This window comes from Ischnura elegans (assembly GCF_921293095.1).
Source record: "Ischnura elegans chromosome 13 unlocalized genomic scaffold, ioIscEleg1.1 SUPER_13_unloc_1, whole genome shotgun sequence".
Lineage (NCBI taxonomy): Eukaryota > Metazoa > Arthropoda > Insecta > Odonata > Coenagrionidae > Ischnura > Ischnura elegans.
Genome location: NW_025791657.1, coordinates 14729931 through 14752301, shown reverse-complemented (window position 1 = coordinate 14752301; position 22371 = coordinate 14729931). Strand labels below are relative to the sequence as shown.

Genomic DNA, 22371 nt, shown 5'->3' with positions numbered 1-22371 from the left:
ACGAGATACATGCTTTTCAGAAGAAAATTGGCGCTTCTTCTTCCGTTTTCGTGTGTATTGTTTGACGATTTTATCAACCATCTATCACAAGAGATATCATTATTAAAATCATCAAACAATATGATAGGCATTTTCTCACATAAGCCATCCGTCCTCAATAATCTATTCTTCTTAAGGGAATTTGACGTCGGTGTGGTCGTGAGTGGAATTCCCCTTGCATTGGCGTTTTGACTGCTATGTGGAGTCACTCGACTCTCACCGGCTAGCGAAGATCGATGGGGAAGCGGCGAGACGGGTCGCGCGAGGGTCTCCGTGCCTCGGCCCCGGAATTTTGGCCATTTGGGCAAAGCGACTCGAGAAATCCTTTAACCCAACGAAGCACGCAGGCCTAAGAAACGTCGGGGTTTCGCACCGCATCGTATTCGGAAGAGCAGGGCCTAGTTATTGAATGAGAAAGAGACAGATGTTTTAAGGGCCGACCCGGTTTTGACGGGCCCCCGGGCGGAAGATGTCCCGGCGATCGTGGGGGGGGATCGCCTGGGAAAAGTTTGTGCGAGTTTGGGAGAAATTACCCAGATAGCATGGAAGCTTGCAGCAAACTTGTCATAGGCTTATCATTGGCTTGTTGTCACGACAAACCTTGTCGTGGCAAGTTTGCAGCAAACTTGCTTTGACAAACCTATTCTGGCTTGAAAGCTATGTACATAGCTTTCAAAAAGTTATGTACAAGCTTGAATAAAGCTTACAAGTTATGTGAACACATACAAGCCGTAGAATAGTACATTACACCTGCAGAAAACATGCCATATTGCACCCATAGCAGATTTGTCATATCATTCCTGCTGCAGACTTGCCATATCAAACTTGCCATATCAAACCTGCAGCAAACTTGCCATATCAAACTTGCCATATCACACCTGCAGCAAACTTGCCATATCAAACTTGCAGCAAACTTGCCATATCACACCTGCAGCAAACTTGCCATATCAAACCTGCTACTACCCACATAACATGTAAGCTTACGTCAAGCTTGACTTTTCCTTGCCTATGTCAAGCTACCCATATTGATTTTCCATTGCCATGTCAAGGTGGAAATATTTTCAGGTCAGAAAACTCAGTCATGAGATCACCCTCAAGCAGGGATGGGAATGGCTTAGATTTACAAATACATTTCCTTGGATTAATATCCCACTTAAGAAACTGCCTCCAAAAGGCGCCTTGAGGGTGCCTTTCAGGTGATATGGCGAAATTTTTTTTACACAATTTCTATACGGGATGTGAACAATGTACACATTTTATACATATTTTTATAGCCTATATAGTACTTTATACAGTGTGTACACGGTATAAAATGTACACAAGTGAATACAGTGTACATACAAAAATGTATGCGACAGGGTCCATTTGAAATCTATGCTAAAAACAATTACTTCCATTATAACGATAAAACTGGAAGCTTGGTTGTAAGGTTTTAATAATATTTACTTAATGAGAATTATAGTAATATAACAATATAATGTTATTTGATATAATTATCTTCATATTCATAAAAACTCAAGTAAAAAAAATTTTCCCATTATATTACGAACTTATTTTAATATTTTGGATTAAAAATCGTATTTTAAATTCGCGCCAAAACGCCCGGCGGCCGTCTTGTGTAACACGTGACCTGTTAACGGTTACTGTTATTTTGTGATTGGGCATAGCTGTGCTTACAAGCAAATTTACGTTGAAGTATGCTATGGAAGAAGAAATAAATCCGCGCTTCGTAGTGAATACTGGCAGAAAGGGATTGGAAATATGCTGTTTCATGCAACAAATGAACGCCTGAATAAGTTTTTGAATTCCCGGAAACAGTGGCTTTTAGCGTCACGAAGAGATTCTCTGCTGTGCTGACCATGTAAATGTAAGTAAATGGAACATTTTTTTCCATTCGATACTTATGTATGATTAATGAACCGCCAATTACTATCCAATAATTATTTAAGATTATTCATTATTTTATTCTCACGGTAATTACAATTTAGCATGGTCTTTGCTTTCGCTGGCATAGTGAAAAGAATCCATTCAGACGGTTAAAGTTGAAATATCAGGGTTCTCGCAGTAGAAGCCACTTTGTTAACAGTTCTTTATGACATTAAAACATTAGTCTCAACCTCAATTAACTCGTTTATGAATCATTTTTCTTGAAAATGAGTAACTACTGGGAATATGTCGAAGAATAATAGCAATTAATAAGCTGATCTAAACATAGCCATCAGTTGTACTCTCTCCGATCATTATAATTTAGGCATTGATTTGTGCTTTAGTACATTTTTTTTACAAATGCCCATGTATATATCGTACATTTCTGCCAGTACATTTTTAACTGACATGTTGCACTCAAGGGCATAAGTAACACGTTTCTAAGCTGTTTCTTTGCAATATGATTGCAATCCTTAAAATTTTTGTTATGTAATCAATTACTCGTGTTTGTTGATAGAAAAATTAGCGGTATATTAAAATCTATGGTTAGCACTTGTTTGATAAGCATGTAGGCAGGATTTATGATGATGAGGGACTAAGTCTGCTAAGGTAGTAAGCAAATCAATTGGTATTTGTGTATTTATAATAATTTTATATTTACAGGCTGCAGTAAATTAAAACTACAGAATAGCCAGCTCCTCATGTGGATGGGAGAAATGGCACCTGAGTTTTCACACTTGGAGAGGAAAGTAGATGCTTTATTGGCTTGTGACCCAAAGCGAAAGGATGCTGCTGTGGAGGAGATGAATTTCAGCCAATGACAGCAGATGAGGATTTCATCAAACTCTGCCATAGGATAAGTAAAGATCCCTCATTTGAGCCAAAGTTGGTAAGTGAATAATGATAATTTGTGTGCTGCCATCCTGATTCAAACAATGTATGATTTTTTTAATGAAAGAACAATTAAGTTTTTGTAATTAGTTTCAAAATCGATGTAAATTTGGAGCTCGCCAGACATAGGTAGGTGTTTGGAATTCAAAGTGCTATAAAAATACTCAAGTACAACATAATTTTGAAGTGCATATGGATTAATGTCCAATGATATATTAAACAATTATGGTATGATTGGATTTTTGTTATTTCATATGCACTTGTGCACACATACTACATGTGCATACTAACCATGACAATTGTGTTAATTATTTTGGTGAATTTTTCTTCTGACTGTAAACATGATTTTTAAATATTAAACAATTATGGTATGATTGGATTTTTGTTATTTCATATGCACTTGTGCACACATACTACATGTGCATACTAACCATGACTATTGTGTTAATTATTTTGGTGAATTTTTCTTCTGGCTGTAAACATGATTTTTGTTATTCTTGTATTAGCTGTTAACTCTTAATTGATCTGATCTTTTTTATCTCTAGATGCAATGTTTGGTAGCAGTTGGTAGAAAAAATGAATGAGCACTTCTACAAAATATGTTGCGTCGTGTTAGAATGACAATGTAGCAGAGCTGTATTCCCTAACAGGCAAACTTCAGAAGAATTCGGTTAAGAAATCATTTTATAGCTCTTCAGTGTGTCCTATTATTTTTCGTGAGTGCATCCAATAAGATATTCTAAGATTATAATAATAATTGATCATTGAAATGAACTTTTAACATTTTACATTAAGTGACATTAACTAAGTTTTATATAATTTCATAGGTGTATGCAGAAGGGTCTACCGTGATGCATCTGATGTGGTGCTGAAAGGGTGTCTGAGTAATTGGCTCAACCAGGCTAAAGTCAGGAAAATAAGAAAGTAAGTAGTCGCTTCTCATTTCTTTGCCACATTAATTCGATCATCCCAGACATTTTCTTCATATTTTCCATTCCCTCTTAGAATAGGTATACACTATAATGTTCCATGGAAGTTGATTCATTTACCGCCATTATGACAATGTGGGGGTACAATATGGACATCTCATTTATTAAATCTGATTGCTTATTCTTTTTGGAATATTCGTTAATAATTTCTCAATTTACCTCCCTGATTTAAGCAAATGATACATGATATATCATTTCAAATGGAGTAATTACTATTTTCTCTTCAGGGATTGGCAGGATAAACAGACTGAGGATCAGGCTGATGAAGACAATAATTTTGCTTAATAAGTTCATCAGTAACGATCTATAAGTATGCAACCATGTAAGTTCCATGCACAACCTTGTTCTCCCATAACTAAACAAGAATTCAAAAGAATGAAGTTTTAATTTTACATCCTTAAAGCCAATCAGCATGCTTGTGAATGTATTGATAAAATTCGAGCAATATGTTTTTACCTTTTGAAGATTTCTGTATTTTAGTTATTACCATGTGTGGCCTAGGGGGTCATAAATTTTTTAAAGTGTTTCTGTCTTTGATGTTTACTATTTAGTTGGTAAGTATTTCACTCACTTCATTCATAATGATTAACCATCGATGACTACATATCTATCTTCGGTATGTCCACCGCTGCCTCAACATGTACATAATTAATGAGAAAAATAAACTCTTCAGCATTTATTTGTTGCCCATTTTATTAAATAAATTTAGCAGCCAAATTCTGTGCATGTGAAATTACTAACAATTGATAGAGTGGAAAATTTTCAATTTTGTTGATGTAAATTGATCATTATTTAGGAGAGCATTTTATTTAGCAGAAATTTTAAGCTAGTTTTTCCTCAGCAAGTGTCACTACAGAAATGGTAGGTGTGGAACTAGTTTTCCTAGCAGGTGTGACACTACACGTTTTCAGCAGGTGTGATGTGACAAGTTTGCAGCAGGTTTGATGCGACAAGTTTGCCGCAGGTTTGTTTCGACAAGTTTGCTGCAAGTTTGAAAAAGCGTAACTAGGAGGTTTGATTCAAGCTTGCCGCAAGCTTCCACGCTTGTCATGACAAGTTTGCTGCAGGTTTGATGCGACAAGTTTGCCGCAGGTTTGTTGCGACAAGTTTGCCGCAGGTTTGTTGCGACAAGTTTGCTGCAAGTTTGAAAAAGCGTAATTAGGAGGTTTGATTCAAGCTTGCCGCAAGCATGCAGGCTTGTAATGATAAGCTTGCTGCAAACTTGCAACTTTGTCATGACAAGCTTGCAGCAAGTTTAGCATGCTATCTGGGTACTTGTCTCAAGCAGACTTAATCCCGGCAATTGGTGGGTAGTCGGCTGGGAATATTCATATAATTCTCTTGTCGCGATTCGAATCATTTCCCCAACCTTAACTTTCCTGGCTTATTGGATATCTGAAAATTCATTGATAGTTATTGCAAGTTTGTTCAACCTTCTTTCCGTCTGCATCTCATCCTCTGACACCTCCATACTTACGCGAACAATTTTTAAGTAAGCATTAAATGATACAATGAAGGTGTCATGCCTTCATTTGTTTTTCTATGACCCATTCTTGTTTTTTTCTTAAATAAAACTAGCATGCTAGCTCACTCTTGCCCATTCTCATGACGTGCTCCCACTTCTTTCCCAAATTAGGGGTGTTGCGGAATCTATGTAGAGATAGCTTTTGTCTCACACTGGTCGGTGCAATTATAAACGTCGCACATTTTGTTGCTCATGAACTTCTTCTTCTAAGTTTTTCATCATAATGCCATTGATATTCGGCTAATCAGTATAGTGCTGGCCGGCTAACGTTTCACACGAACAAGCGTACTAATGCATCCGATCCTCCATATTCGGCCATGACACCTAATTTAGTGCTGCCACCTGGATTCCCTTCCAGATGCGAATAGCGGTACCAGCGTATGAATTTCTTGCGAATGATCATTCGAATGATCTTTCGAAATATCTTTCAAATGATCATTCACCGTGTAAAGTGGCCTTAAAGCATTTTAGAAAGAATAAGGACTAATTTATTATTTTGGGTCAGTATGACATCATCGTCAATTCTTCTGTGAACTAAAGAGAGATCATTTCCCTGCTTTGCTTTTGCAAGGGAAAATTTCTCTCCAAATTCACCACTTATTTCTTTTTTTTGCACCAACGTATGTAAGCCTTTTTCTTTCAGCAATTATTTTGGCTAAGGGAACAATAGATTTTTCTTCCCTGCTGTTCATTATATACATTGATGAACTCTGCTCCCACATTAGCAGTAAAATACGTTTATTTGCTGATGACCCTGTGATCCATCGCGAAATTAGTGATCACTCTATGAAGTTCTATCATTGGACTGAAACAACGTTCATTTGTGGAGCCAAGAGAGGGGACTCAAACTTAATCTGAGCAAATGCATGACGGTACAGTTCTTGCTGAAGTTGCACAACTATAACCATGTTTATGCAGTGGATGGTATTAACATAGAGGCAACATACCAAGTGAAGTACGTGGGAGTTACGATAAGCTTGAACCTATTGTGGGGAACACACATAAGAAATATTTGTGGCATGGCCCTGAAGAAATTAGGATTTGTCAAGCATATTGTGGGAAGATTTTCAGATGAGAAAGTAGAAGATAGGTGCTATTTTGCACTCGCCCGACCGCACCTCGATAATGCAACGAGCGTATGGGATCCAGCAAAGAAAGACTTAATCAGTAAACTGAAAAAAATACCAAGGAAGGCTGGTTCGTCAAAAACCGCTACCTTTGTACAGAAAGCATTACCCAGATGTTATGTGAATTGGACTGAGACCCACTGGAGACTCGAAGGCTGCACCCTAGGCTAAGATTTCTTGAACAGTTGAGAATGGATTTCTTTGAAAGCCACACGGAGGACCAAATACTAGAGCCTCACTATATTTTCAGGTCCGATAGAAGCGATAAATTAAAAGTTGTTTTGCGGAACGGGTAGATACGGGAATTCGTTTTTCCACGAGCCGTAAAGGATTTTAATAAAAAATAGTCCTAATTCCCATAGAGCATATCCTTTTTATGCAAGAACAGCGGAAGTCCTAACACCCCCTACCACACGCCTTTCAGGGTATTGTGCAGATTGAATGTAAAATTATTTGATTGATATCAAGAATTCAGCTGTTTCTTAGCCATACTGATATCATTTCTGGAGCATACCTCTAAATTTAATATTATGTCATCCATATTTTCTCCTCCAAGGTAGCTTCATGCCTAGTTGTCAGTAAAACCTAACAAAGCACCATTGATAATCCCAAGGACAAAATATTGAATAGGAATGCACTCATTTAAAAGATTTTCGCTAATTTTCCCACGAATTCAAAATGGTCCAAAAGCAAAGCCAATTTTTGCCCTCATTTGACCAAGTTCCATGTTTACATTTTCAATGAACCCTGAAATTTACTTTTAATACTCAATTCTCAAACAAAATACTCCATTCTGGCTTTTTGGGTTTATAATTTTGAGGATTCGCACATCCCCTTTTTTACCGGCTTTTCTGGAAAAAAGGTGCGCGGCTACTCTGAGTAAATATTTTTCTTTCAATAAACTAGTCTCCAAGCTTGGTTGGAGCAAGGCAGCAATCTTTTTATTCTTTTGATATGACTCTTTAACTGTCAAAAATGCCAAAAAGAGAAAATGAAGAAAAAAATTCTTAGCCATAAATAAAAATTCCTAAAAGTAAAAAGCTCTCAATGTCAGTTACATACCCAACAGTTTCAGTGAAACAAAAATATTTTGTTAGGGAAGACCATTAAACACGATACAGATGAATACAAAAGGGTAAGTAAATATAACACTTCTCCCCTCTTCAATTACCCTTTAAAATAAAGATATCAGAAAATATGTATGGATGACTAATTCAGGCTCTTCATCCTTCTGAATCAGTCACAATAAGGCCGATTTCAGAAGAGACGACTTTTCACATTCCTTCATTCTCCGCATCGCACAAGTAAATCCAGAGTTTTCTCATCTGAAAGCGGTCTGAATTTCACGACCAGTTGACGCTGTTGATGGTGCAGTGCCTGGCTCGATAGAAATGGGTGCAGCGGAGAACACGGTGTCATTTGACTCGTTTGAAGGCATCCGTACATACATTAGGTTATATGAAAGCACGGCACCGTGCCACCTGAAAGTAGCCTAAGCCTTATCTGTATACAGCTATTTGTAGCCTTTGAAAGCACTCACCCACTGCTTCCATTGTAGTCTCAAGGGCTACTGTCCAATTCTCAATAATTACTTTAGTCACAGTAAATGTTGGCTAAATAAAAGCATTAACATATACATCCTCCACATTTCCAAGTATAGAGTTATTTGCAACCAGTAAGAGTACTCACCAAATGCAGACTCATGGGCAGTAGTTGAACTCTCAAATGGGTCCCCATCCTCACTTAAGGTAGGCTGGAAGTAATCATCAAGATATTAATCATGCACGAAAAGAGATTCAGGTCTTTTTTTTGAAAGGATTGATATAAACTTTTTTATAAACCACATTACAACAAAACTTGGAATTCCTCACAAATTTTTCCTTACAAAGTAAAAATATTTTCAACACTTCAGGGAATTAAATATTATTCCATTTTTTTCAACATGTTAACGGTCTTTGATTTATGTTCTGCCTGCATTGTTATATTATCTTCATTAGATAACTCTGCAATGGATGTAATTTAGTTCATGTGATACCATAAAATAATTAAGGTTTCTTTCGCAACGAATGAACCGAATGAACGTAATGCAAGCTAGGCATCTGTGTGAAAAAATGGGATAAAATCTGACACTGCATTGCAGAAAAAGATTTCCACATAGAAAACTAAATTCTTCCGTGATAATGATGGAAATAATGTCGAACAGCAGGCATTTGTAAGATTTTGTACAATGATAAGTAGAAATATATTATGAAAAAAGTTCTGCATGCGAATGTTGAACCTAGTACCTCCAGATAGTAGCCAAACACAATAACCACCACACTACTGCTGCTACTTGAAAGAAGACCATTTCTAGGGGAATATATTAGGTATATAAATGTTGAACTGCATTCCACTTTTAAAACCATTGGTTATAAAACCCAATATGGGATTTGTGGAGAGCTCCCAATGAACTACAACACTACAGAGTTTGATTGAAATGTGAGAACTGATTTTCTTAATGAGCTATGAATTATCAGTCCTGGGATTTCATATTGTAAAATAAACATCTTCATGAGGCATGATTTTTTGGTCGCCGGATATTTTATAGTAAAATAAATATCATATTGATATTTGCTTTATTGGTACCAAGATTTAACATAGAAAAATCTAAGGCAAGAAAACTACAACAATTACAATAAAAATAAAGAGGAAAAAATGACTTATTTTGAATTAAGAATATGTACTTGTTTCAGTTATAAGTAAATTAGAATCGAAACTGCCTGTAAATACTCGTGCGTAAGCCTGACAAACAAGGGGAGCCCACAAACTTTGCTACGCATTTTTCAATGCCGTATTTTTTATGGCCTTTGGAATGGTAAACACATCCCTGAACTAGTATTGGTTCCGTTGTATGGGCCTTAGCTTGGCTGCAATTGATTCATTTTCATGCGGTACTTTTCACAAGCCGCCTATAGATACATAATATCTCACCTCTTAGCAGACGGGTCAGGTGGGGTAATGGTAGCATTTCAGGCTACCACACAGGGGACCAGGGCTTCGTCACGGCTACATATTTTTTTGTCTTCATTATGATCATACGGCGTCAACTTTTTCAATAATTTTAGTAAGGGTGTTAACCTCAAACGAAATTACCAATTTAAGTAGATGCTAACAGTGAGTTTTGGCTAATAATTCACATTGGTGAAAAAATTTCTGCAATAGGTGCATTACATTTTCTTTTGTGCTCCGTTGAAATTTGTGTGCTTTTCAAACGATCAGTCTCGGCAGGAAGTCAGGCTCGAATGGCTGACGTCACACACAGCTACTTTGCTGACTGCATGCTTTCAGTGAACGCTGTTATCCAAGCCGTGCTTGAATTTGCGGATGCCATAGTGAGAAATGCCTTCGGATTGTGGTTTTATGAGGGCTAATTCTAATACTGTGTCTAATATGAGCTAAGTAATGCCTAATGCTCATTTTTCATTTTCAATTTTTTTTGAATAAATAGTGGTCAAGGCAAGAAAAAGCCTAAATACACAGAAAATAAATCTAATAATGACATTTTTAGCACTCTGGAAATTCAAGGAGTCAAGCGTGCGAGGTAAGAGTTAATGCATATTAACTATGATAACACTGTAAAATATGTTAATTGTACTCATGAGTATATTTTGTATCAAATACTTAAGTTTGTTACCATTTACTTGGCCTTGGCTGGTTTCCATCTCTATTTGAATCATACCCTAGTAAACGGTGAAATGGTTCTCGAGGGATAAATTTCATATTATATCAACAATCTGTGTCACACAATGCTCGTTTTTTTAAGTTTGAAAGGCTTTTGATAATTTCTAGCCTTTAAAAAACTATGGTGACTACAAGGAACTCATATCGTAAAATAAGCAGTTATGTTCCTCTCAGATTCGTCCGCATCAAAACATAGAATTGCGAATTGTTGTCAATATTTATTCTTATGAAGATTACTGAAAGGCCACTTGCACACGCACCGATTTTGGATAGCCAGTAATATACCGGCCGATATTTTACTGGTGCTGCTTGCACACACCCCGGATATTTACAGGTCAAAAGATAAGTTGCTTGGTTGTTGAGCCGGTGCTGGAGACCAGTAGTGGCAATGGTCAGTAGCTAACCAACTTTTTACCGGTGCCAGTGTGCGGTTGGCCAGTGTGCAAGCTTCCATGCCCTTCCATTGCTCACTATTGGAATGTGGACGGCCGTCCAAAATGGGTGTGCTATGGGTCTAGGGGTTGAAAACTATTTCAGCACTGCTAGAGAAGAATATGGCGATTCAGCAGTTTGTTATATCCAACTTAAAAGAGAATAATATATAAACACTATGAAAAGAAGAGTTTCTCCTCAGCACAAAATAAGAAAAAACTACAGGAAAAAAATTTTGTCATTAATTCTTCCACCATTCCCAGATGGAAACAAAATTTACAAATTCATTTTTATCAAAAGGTACTAAATATTTGATGGTATAACATTTTTTATACTAAATCCATGTCAAAGCTTGTTTTATTGGATCAGAGGTCTTTAGTATTTTAATTTCAAAACATTCGATTATATTCTGTACTTAGCTGTAATTGGATTGAAAAGAAAAAGGTAGATCAAATTTATTATGCTTCGGAAAAATTATTAAATTTTTAAAGTAATTTGAAATAAGAGAAGGTTGCGTGGATAGTAGATCCAAGGTTTGTCTTACTGATTTGGAATTGGTCTCCCAATCTATCCAAGCTGTAATTTGATTTTAATTTTCATGATAGTGATGAAAATGTCTGTGTTGGCAAACTTAAATATTCCAAAGAGCAAATCAATTACATACATTGGATCATTAGGTATTCCTAAGTACCTCTTGCAGTATCTTCATTATAAAGTCAATAATATTATTGTTTCCACCAACTCCAAAACTGCCAGCTGCGTATGTGCTTGAGAAACAAACACTGTTTAGCGACTGTATGGCAATCTCTGGTGTACTAAATCTAAGACTAAGTTGGGATCAATTAACTTCGGCGATCATTGAAAGCAGTATAAGCATTATTCTTAATCTTTTATAAATTATTTTCCTTCAAATAACTTCAATAAAAAATGTTTTTGATTGAAATCTGTTTGACTTATTTTGGAAGACCACAAGTAAAACTGTTTATCACGTTAACTGACATTATATGTCTTATATGTAACAATGGAATTCGGTATACGTTTAACACTAACATTAAAATGATATCCACAGCAATAGTACTATGTTTTCTGCTGATTTTTGGTCATCTTGCCTTGCTGCAGTAAACCAGTTCCTTCGAATATGAGAATTTAGGGGCACAGCATCAAAAAGTTTTCTAGGATTTTTCATTGTGGTCGATTTACAAAGCCATAGAAAGCAATATATATGCGCCTTCTTCCAAATTTCCTCCATTTTCACCCTCGTTATTTCTTCGCTGATGCAGGATCACCGGTTTGTAGAAAGGGTTAACAGGTTCCGCAAGAAGTTCGCTGATCCTCGTATTCTACACTTTCTGCTAAGCCTTTCAAGGGTTACATTTTTTAATGTAAAAGCGCTGAGAAGTACACCCCTAGGGGTTACTGCTGCCAGTAACCCCTAGGGGGTGAACTTTCATTTAAGACGGTAAAAAAATTGGTGAACAACTCTATTGCAACAACCATAGACATGAGAATATTTTTTATCATCATAATGGCATTAAGGTATTTAAGCAGTGTCATTTCAAACACGGTGATACAAGGACTACACTAGCAAGGGTTGGTGTGTGCCAAAATGTTAATTTTTTCATTGATTATACTGATCAATGTCCACATAAAATATGAAAACCACTCTTGGGAGAGCACATGCTATTACAAGCTCGCAGCGATCAACAACATGTGTACAGACATAATTAATAAGAACACAAAACGATTTTAAAATGCCATATTTTTCGAACACTTGTAATACACTTTACTCCAATGGGAGTTTACTTATACAGTACCTATGTGCTAAAAAAGAACATTCCAAAATATAACTTCAATTTATAAATAGAGTGAAATGAAAGTTGATGACCCTGGACCGGGCGTGCTGTCATAAAATACGTCAACCCTCATTAACCAAGGATTTCAACATAGTGTGTACATTCTGGGCTAGAATGGTCTCATGTATTCCTAAAATGTACTTTCATCGTCTATATTGCGAGTTTTCAAAGTTCAAAGCATAGCAGCTAATTTTTTAAGAACAGCAAGAGGAACCCATCACACGTGGCGTAAAAATTACGCCGCGTGACCGGCCGTGTACCACCTGTGTACCTTTATATCTGTATCACCCATAATGTAAAAGATTTAACTAATTTCTACAAATAAAGATAAATTTTAACAAAAATCGAGTGTTATCATATATCCACATAAAATAGGCAAAGTATGCCATTCACCCGGTTGTGTAGAAATAACAGTCATGCCCGCTAGAGTGTTAAAAGCAACAATTACACCAAATGTGTCTTGTGCTCGCCGCTTCCCAAAATCTTCCGTAGCCCTTAAATTATAATAACAAGAGGCCCACCAACAAATGTCATTTCTTAAAAAAAAGCCAGTTTTATAGCCCCCTACTAATCTTTTGGTATGTTTTTGAGGAGAGTATCAAGTGGAGCCTTCACTTCTCCACGTTGGAGATGACACTGCTTTATGCACACAGACACTCCAAACTAATGCCTATTCAATGGAACCACTGCTAGTGCAGGGATGTGTTCACCATTCTCATGGCCATAAAAAATACGGCATTGAAAAAGGCGGTCATGGTCTCCCCTTGTAAGATGAATGGAATTTGAAAAAGGATCTTTATACTTCCAATATAGAGTACCACTGGAAATCCAGGCTCCTGCATTGCAGGAATATGGCTCTCTGTTATTCACCACAGGGAAAAAAGTGGAAGTTGGTCACTTGTCAAGATACAGCTTAAGATCATTTGCATCTCATCCCTTGCGATGAAGGCAAACAAGTAGGCCACTTACTGAGGTACCAATAAAAGTAGCATAAACGTGCCAAACACTGTTTGCTCGTGGCCACTACATTCCCACTTTCTTTTGTGTGCTATTGAATGCTAACCAGTTACTAACAAGCATCTATGAAAGGCATTTGACACCAAAATAGTGGGTAGCTTCTGAAAATCACAGGTATTTTATGTCATCATGTGAATAACAGCAAACACATGAAACACTATGGGCCACCGAGGAGCCCCACGTCCCCACTGGAGGGCTAATAAGGTTAAGTTTATTGGTCCCAGGATTTTATATATTAATGTATAAGGCAAGAAATCTACTACACAAATGAACAACATAAAAAGGAAAAACAGATTTTTTATGATGAGAAAACTTATTCGAGTAATTAGTAACTTTCAATCAAATGGGTTACCTTTAAAGCCGTGTAAAAATCAAAATTTCATCGCATTTTTCTTGATTAACATTTCTGCCCACTATCTCCTCCAACAATTAATCAAATTCCATAGCAATAATTCTATACATACCTGGGCATTCTCCTCAGGAGATGGTTCCTCCTTTGCCCTGACCAGCGTCCAGTCCAGGTCTGCCACCATGGCTCCCCTGCCCTGAGCTTCCACCTTTTCGTCTTGGGAAGCAGTCAAGGTATTGGGCTGCAACATAATCCCCAATCATCATCATTAATGATTGAGATACAGAAAAATAAAAAAACTTTTGAGAATTCATCACACAAATAAAAATAAAGTTAGTTTCAAATGGATATATTCTTCATACTACCCTGCAAGCTGCCTCAAGGTAATTAATGTTAGGAATTTATAACATTTTTACTTATTTTGTTAAAATTATCACTTTACTTTATTCCTATTACTTCCTATTTTCATCGCAAAATCCCTCCAAAAGCCACATGATGATCCTCAGTGCAATCATTTCTGGAGATGCAGAACTCCAGATAAAATCTTATTTGTCACTGTAACTTATTTTACGAAAGAACTTTGCATGAGAATCCAGAGCTCATAGGTAATAACATACATTCATGGATATAGGGTCAAAAATGGAGGATAAATTTAGTGTATATTTTGGTTTATAATTCAGTTTAGAGACATCAAACATTTTGACAAATAAATTAAACTTACTCAGACAAGATATAACAGAAGGCCATTTTGAGTAAACAAAAAAGAGAAATCTGTATCTAAACTCCTTATAGGACACAGCTTGCACAGCTTCAATGAGAAAATATGAAGGTTCATTTACTCTGCATGGACAACTGATAGGTAGGAATGGGAAAATTTCGCCATCGTGAATTTTGTGGATTTAGACACAAAGTGTCCTGGTAGACGTAAGACGTTACAAAGTACACCAAAGTGACTGGGGATATGACTTTTGAACTCACGAAATGTTGCAAATTGTGTCCCAAAATACGAATTTTTATTTTTTTGGAGAAAATTTTGAAACTAATTTCAAGCACAGGAAAAAGCATTACATTACACGGAATGGTTTCAATTCGATTAAAATTAACACAAGTGAGAGTATTCCTTAGGTATGTGGACAAGTGCAGTTCCTCATGGCATAACTAATGTTGCGATACAATCGCGGGAGGATGGCATCGCGTGCTTTCGATTTGCTGCAACATATGGCATCTCTCATCCTTACTCTGAGGGAATAACCATCTATTTTCTCTCCGAGTTGAACAACAGAAGAGCAATGTATGCAACTTTTTCTTATCAACATCACAAATGGAATATTATATTGGTTGAGGAATCTGAAGCATGCCCCTAGAACTGTTGTAACTCCGTGAGCATTAAAATCAGATTTCAGTGGTAAATTCTGAGTAGAACTGTCCGCTAGCCCGGCGCTAGCCTGATGAATGCACCCATGGACTGCACGTGCCTGAATATCTGCTGTTTGGATCTCTACCTTTTAGCTATGTCTGTCAAATAACTGATTTTTCAGCGGCAATTGTTAAATATTGATGCCGGTGTCTCAGACATTCTAGTTATTTTGACAAGTTAATGTAATGCAGAATGAAAAATTAAGAAAAGGGACAGGGCTTTTCAGTATCAAAAGGATGGATTTTATTGTATCGATTAAAGTATGGTACTGTTCAAATTCTGCAATTGTTAGGTAGCTTGGGAAAGGAAAGACTCGATTGAAAAACATTGGAAATCTTCGAAGCATCTAACTGCTGCAAAATTTGGTAAGTACGGATATTCTTTAAAGTTAAAAACATCAATCTCTATCTGCATCTACTGCTGCCATGAAAAACCAAATTGATCATCATTTTGGAAAGTGGGTAGTATGAAACTTTCTCAAAGCTGACATTCTTCTCTACAAATTGGAAAATGAGCACATGAAGTCATTTTTGAATGACAGGAATAGAAGGATCAACAACTTTCTTATATCCACATGGTGATATATTGAGACCGACCATGGTTTCGTTGCAGCGTAAAATTATCAAGGTCGCTGTAACGAAACCATGGTCGGTCTCAAAGAATTACCATGTGGAAAAAGGAAAGTTGTTGATCCTTCTATTCCTGCGATTATGGATTTCCACAAAGTTACACCCGCTACTGTAAATTATTTTTGAATAAATTCGTTGGGGGCAAGTATACGATTACAGCAGCTTATTGTAAATTAAGTCAAAGCATTCTAATCCTTTCCATAGCCATAGGAAAACTAACATTTTATTTACCGCTGTGAATAATTTTACCTCGCTACTGGTGCTGGAGAAATTACCTACATTTGCCAACTAAGGGACAAATATATTCCTGATCTAAAATACAACACGAAGACTCAACTGAAGGACAAGTAGGTGATAGTTTTTTGTGATAAAACAATGGAAAAAAGAGAAGAAAATGTTTTTGTGATCCTGCTAGAAATTGCTGCACTTCTTGATAGTGCAGTGGACATTGTAGTTGGTGACGTGTGTACTTTGGAAACAGCTAATTCAAAAACATGTTCAATAGCAATTTTAGACAAACTGAAGTGGTACGAAATACCACTTGATAATGTAACAGCATTAGTGTCCAACTCTGCTCGCTACATGACAAAATTTTTCATGCAATGGAGGATTTGTTGTCAGACAATGTTCTGATAATTCAGTCCTGGGCCCATGAACTCAATTTAGTACTGTATACTCTTGGGAAACATCTGCATATTTTGCATCAAGCAGTATCCAAAGTGAAGATGGCATTCCTTAACACATGAAAAAGGAAGCACCTTTATAGAAATCATGTTTGGATACAACCTACCCCTAATCAGCAAGTGCCACTATTTCCTCAGCCATTGTTAACCAGGTGGAGCTCCTGGTATGAATCAGTGGCATATCTCGCAACACATGCAAAAGGACATCGTAGGGTTTATGCACAGTGAGGACATGACACGCGACAATGCTGGGTTGATTTTCTCCATAGTATTTCAGAAGAAGACTAGGAAGCAATCGAAATACAGGATATGTTCATCATAGAATATGGCAAACACTTTGTTGAAATGATCACATTTCTGGAAGGACACTCACAGCCACCTGTACATATTCTAGATGGGCAGCTAAGGGGAATTCATCAAGCAGTTGAACTCTTTGCATGAGGGAGTTACGGGAGCAATGTTATTAAACTGCTAGAGGATTGTGGAAGGAGAGTCAGTAGGGGCGAAATGAGTGCAGTCCTGTCCAGTGCAGCTTGCCATGCTGTAACCAAGCTACTGGAGTTATGGGCTAATGATCGCACTTCACAGTTTTGTAAGTATATCAATCTATTTGACCCCGCTGATATAGTACAAGTGATTATCACTGAAGAACTTGAGCAGAAAATTAACAGAATAAGTTTGTGTTCCAAACTGGATGATATTGATGTAATGCGATGCTACAAAGAACTGAAATCTTTTGTGAAGAATCCTGTATGTGGAAAGCTAAAGGTAGATATTAGAGCAGTATTTCTAGGGATGTCACAAACATTTCTAACATTTAGTGAAGCTGTGTTGAAATCGATTTGGATTTCTTGAGTAAATGTCGACTGTGAACGGTTCTTTTCTACATACACAAGAGTGTTGGGTGATAAGCGTCATCATTTAGCTGAAGAGAATCTAGAACTTTTCATTGAAGTATACTTTGAATGTTGAAACAAACAAAATCTAGTAGATCATGTAGTGTAAGTATGCAAAATGTTGAGTGGCATTGACTCTCAGTTATCCTGGTGGCTTGATTTGACTCTGCAGTGTTACCTATGTTGTTCTAGATCCAGTGTAATTTGTAAAAGAAGTAATCTAGATTGAAATTGACATATTAGAAAGAATAAATGCTAACTAACCACACAAAACAGCATGCAATTTTTATACATATCACATTCCCCATTTCACTACAGACAGGTATTACAGCTTACTTTGCAACTTAGATCAACTTTCCCGGTTTCGCCACTGAGGTGATTGTCTGCAGTCATAACACAGCTACAAGGGAAGTGTCACATAACCGAGATATATTTGGTTAAACTATGGTACTGACCCTTTTCTAGGTTTTGAAATAAAAACTAATTTAAGTATGTATTTAAACTTGCAGTTTTTGAGAAAACACCAAAATGTCTATTTGAAAGAACCTGATTTCCAATTTCAAAGTACTGCTTTTCTCCCTCTGAAACCACCAAAAATTCCTATCCCTACTCATAAGTGGTTTTCTTGAGGTATTTTTACATCCAGGGACTAAATAAATATTTGCAATGCAATTTAAGTAGAACATCATTAGTTTTCACGGAAATAACTGAACCATTTACAACTTATTTGCTCAAAAAGTATAAGACAGTGCTTTCAAACACGTGAAGTTGTTTAAGGTGGAAAAGGAATATACCCGTGATAAAATATAAAAAATTAGTGATAACATCACTACTTTCAAGTATAAATCAAGTACTTAACATGGCTTCAATAATATGCGATTTTCATGTTTCATAACCTAACAGACAGACCGATATGCTAAACTACACAAAGCAGAGTGACCAGTTCATTGATAAGCCACAGGAAGTCCACCTACCAGTGATGGATGAAGCAAGAAAGAAATAGACATTGGAATAGTAAAGGCACAGGGAGCATTCTACAAAACAGAATGTCCTACTCAAAGCTGAGAATACAAATACAGAGGTAAGGAAACAAAGCATCAGATTCTAAGTATGGAACATATTTATAAATGATGGCTTCAAAATTTACAGCTGCAGAACAGTAAAGAGATAATCGAGAGTTTAAACTTCCATGCAATATTGCTTTGATGGTCTCCATTTTCAAAGCAATTGACCTGTTTCAATTTCTCTTCTAGGTTAATGGTTTTTCTTGATAACTTCTTGATTTTTCTACACGCATTCCTATTTTTGGCCATTGTTCTCTTGGTTTTCCCTCTGTATGGCTCTATCAAAATCACCTACTGCAGCACTGTATTCCTGTGACACAGAGGGCCTACGACTGCTGGGAGGGAATGATGCCATTGTGTTTGAGACTAAAGCAGGCCCTTTATGTGTTGATAATATTCATATGCAACTCGGCTACAACTCCATTTCTCCCGCATGAATACCGATGACCTCAAAGGCTTTAGCATAGACCCTCTACCTGGAAGTCAATCGCCTGATAACCTATGATGGCAAAAATTACATCTCATACCGTATTGCTTAAAAAAACTCATTTCCACTAGCTCCATGCATAACTATTGATCTAAATTAACTATTGTCATTCTGTTAAGGAGAGGAGATAAATTACTTCGGTAAGCCGACTATCTAGACCCAATGTCAAGTAATGCTTTTGGACATTACACAGCAATGGATTTCGATAAATATATAAACAAAGATGATTTGAGGCAAGCAATACCATTAAAATGTGTAAAATGATAGCACTTTTGTATGTACTGAGCGCAAGTTCACGTGTTATCATGAGAGCGATAAAGTTTTTTGATTAACTACACTGCATTATGATGTTTCCCTGAGTAACAAATCTGCGCTATATCGAAATTGCGCTATACAAGGCATGAGAGTATGACCATCTAAACCAAAAATTTCCTATGGCAGTGGCAAAATATCAATGGCAATACCAGTAGAACATTACAAATTCGTTTTCCTTGTATTTTTTTGGACACATCACGCACAAAAAATTGAAAGAAAACGGTGGCGTTGGGAAAAAGCACACCCTGTGCAACCTGCATCACATGTCTATCCCGCTATGCAGTTGACAGGAAGGAAAAAAAACGGAAGCCGCACAGGGGGATGATTTTGAGTTTTACATGGTCAGCGTTGAAAGTGTTAACATCACTAATCTTTAGGCAATCGACTTGCATCACCGATGCCCAACTCTCAATTCGAAAATGATAAAGGTCTAACATATCCCTCGTCCCCACAGTAAATTCCTCTTCATTTTCATCACAAAATCCAAATCTTCAACAATCAGATTCCTGTGAACATCAATCTCTCATAAGGAATGCGAGTTATGTAGTGGAATCTAGCTAGCAGCTACATCATGATGTCGCGATCAATCTGTTTCAGTGCACCTAATTATATAGTACTCAGTTTAACTCTCAATTCCTAACATCCCCCCTTCCGCTCCATAGTAAACTGAAATGAAACTGTGTTTGTATGATCACATAACAAATGACTGATTTGTGCCGAGATGACAGAGAGCTTACTTGCTCAGTGAGCAAAGTTGAGCTGTCAGTTTGGCAAAATCCAAAATATCTGTTATTTACATATAATTTAAATGATTCAAACATGAAAGCTCTTCCGTAGTTGTTCATGACTGAACAGGCAAGGCAAAATGCAGTACGTTTCAGATGAGAAGCAATTATAAATTATGCAGAAAGGTATGACACTGTGCCGTAGAAAAATTAAATTACACTTGGCAAAAGTACACTCACCAGGTCATCAGTGGCCAATGGGTCTACGGCATCACTTGTTATTGCAGCTGGATCTGACATGAGCGGCACAGGAGAGTTTCCTTCACTCAGAGGGTCTTCACTCTCATCTTTCACATGAAACTAGAAGAGAATAATGGGCGTCACTAAATAAAGGAAGAACAACAATTTCCTTATTCAATAATTAAGTGAGACCACTCCAGCTGGCCAAAATAGTCATGAGTTTCTTACTACTCACAGATCAAACTCCAGCATATAAATGCTCAACTAGTGAGGGGAAAGCTACACCACCAACATCACATGGTTAGAATGAGGGTATTGGCCACTTGCAGTAAGGGCACAACAGTGGGAATGATACATCGAGGTTCCACTGTACATTGAATTGTCATCATTTCTTCACCTAGGCTTACAAAAAGGATCCACAATAGTTTATGCTGGTTCCTCCGTTGAAATAATGGAGGATGATGGCTTGAACGAATAGAGGGCAATCATGAGACACAGCCTTGTAATAGCCACCACTAATGGCTTGAACAAGGATCTGACAAGGCTATACAAAAGTATAGTCCACAGGATAAGAAAAATTTCTGTCAACAGATCATCAATGCTGTACAACTGCTATTGACTTGCATGAAAAAACATTTGTGTGGTTCCACTTCCTGCCTCATGTGTCACTACTAGAAAGAACAACATCTGAAGGTTGCATTATGCCAGTGACTTCCCACAAAAATTCTTAAATTTATAACAGACACACCCCCATTCCTCATACAACTGAGAAATTTGTAAAACTGAAGGTGATTAGACTCAGTTTTCACTGTGAATGAGAATATAACTTACCAACTTATCGTCCCCGGGCAATAAGCAGTCTGGCACAGGAATGTATACTTCAGTCATTTGGGCTGAGCATGCGAACTCTGAAGTGATTTCAATAACATCTTGAATGCAGTCCTTAGTCTCCACACAAGGCTCCAACTCCTCATCATCTGCCCCTCCAGCTTCAAAACTCTGCAGAAAAAGTAATGGATAAACCTTTATCTCTTTAAAAACACATATATGGAATACTCTAAGCATTGCAAAGTAGAATGTTACACATATTGCCTCTGCTATTATAAATAAAATAGCCTGGTCTCTGCATGCCTGTTAATCAAATACTGAAAAACTTCAGCGCAAACTGAAAAAAATTTGACACAAAGATCCCTGATATTCCAAGTTCACACAGTGTCTTTTCTAAATATCTTGGGGACCATGGAAGCTGCCCTTTAACAGCTAAATACATGACCGAGAATGGAAATTATTCAAATGTATCGTTTTTCCATTTTTTCAAATCATGAGAAATCAAATGAGAGACTGAAGATGAAATTTTTTGCAGTTAACAAAATGAATAAATCAAGTTCCTTATTTTTGCACTCCATTTGCTTCTGCAATTGTCACTTTTGTAGTAGTTGTTGTTAACAGGCCAAATTCACTATTTACTCTTTTCTCAAAATTAGATTCATGGAAAAAACATGTGGAGCATGTTTTCAATGCATTTGTTATGTTCTCTTACCTCTTGCTAATACTCAAATTAACTCCGGAAGAGAATACAGGGTGTAATAGTTATGCAGAAAGAAAACAGACCTCAAAATCATCCTCTGTTCCAAAACTATTTTATGAAATGGTTTTTTAAATTACCCTGTTGTTATTATCCTTAAAACATGCGAAACCAATCACACAGCAATTATGTATTATGCTCCAAAAAAGTTCCTACTGCCTGTCAATAGATGGCTATAGCACTGATTGTTGGTCAATTTTGAACTACCAGAATAATCATGACTCAAGCTTAGACATTAGGTAAACAAACTGCTCAACAACCATGATGAATATCTAAGTATCTAATGCCATGAACCATCATGGCATTAGATACTTAGTGTTGAGAGAAGAGCACCATAAAGTTAACCGAGATGCTGCTATAACAGATACACTGTTACACAACTGGTATCATTGCTTCAAAGACAATATGTCAATGTTGACAACTGTCTATGTGAAGAAAGGCCAAAAACCTCCAGAGAAAATC

General features: G+C 36.9%; 1 protein-coding gene across 1 annotated transcript; it reads right to left on the bottom strand.

Moving 5' to 3' along the window:
* Window positions 1-7170: 7170 nt before the first annotated feature.
* On the bottom strand, window positions 7171-21389 carry LOC124172095. Its single transcript, XM_046551502.1, has 6 exons — window positions 21156-21389; window positions 20325-20444; window positions 14030-14109; window positions 8783-8846; window positions 8187-8250; window positions 7171-7244 (listed from the first exon to the last, which is right to left on the bottom strand). The coding sequence occupies exons 1-6, from the start codon at window positions 21387-21389 to the stop codon at window positions 7171-7173; spliced, it is 636 nt and encodes a 211-aa protein (XP_046407458.1).
* Window positions 21390-22371: the final 982 nt, after the last annotated feature.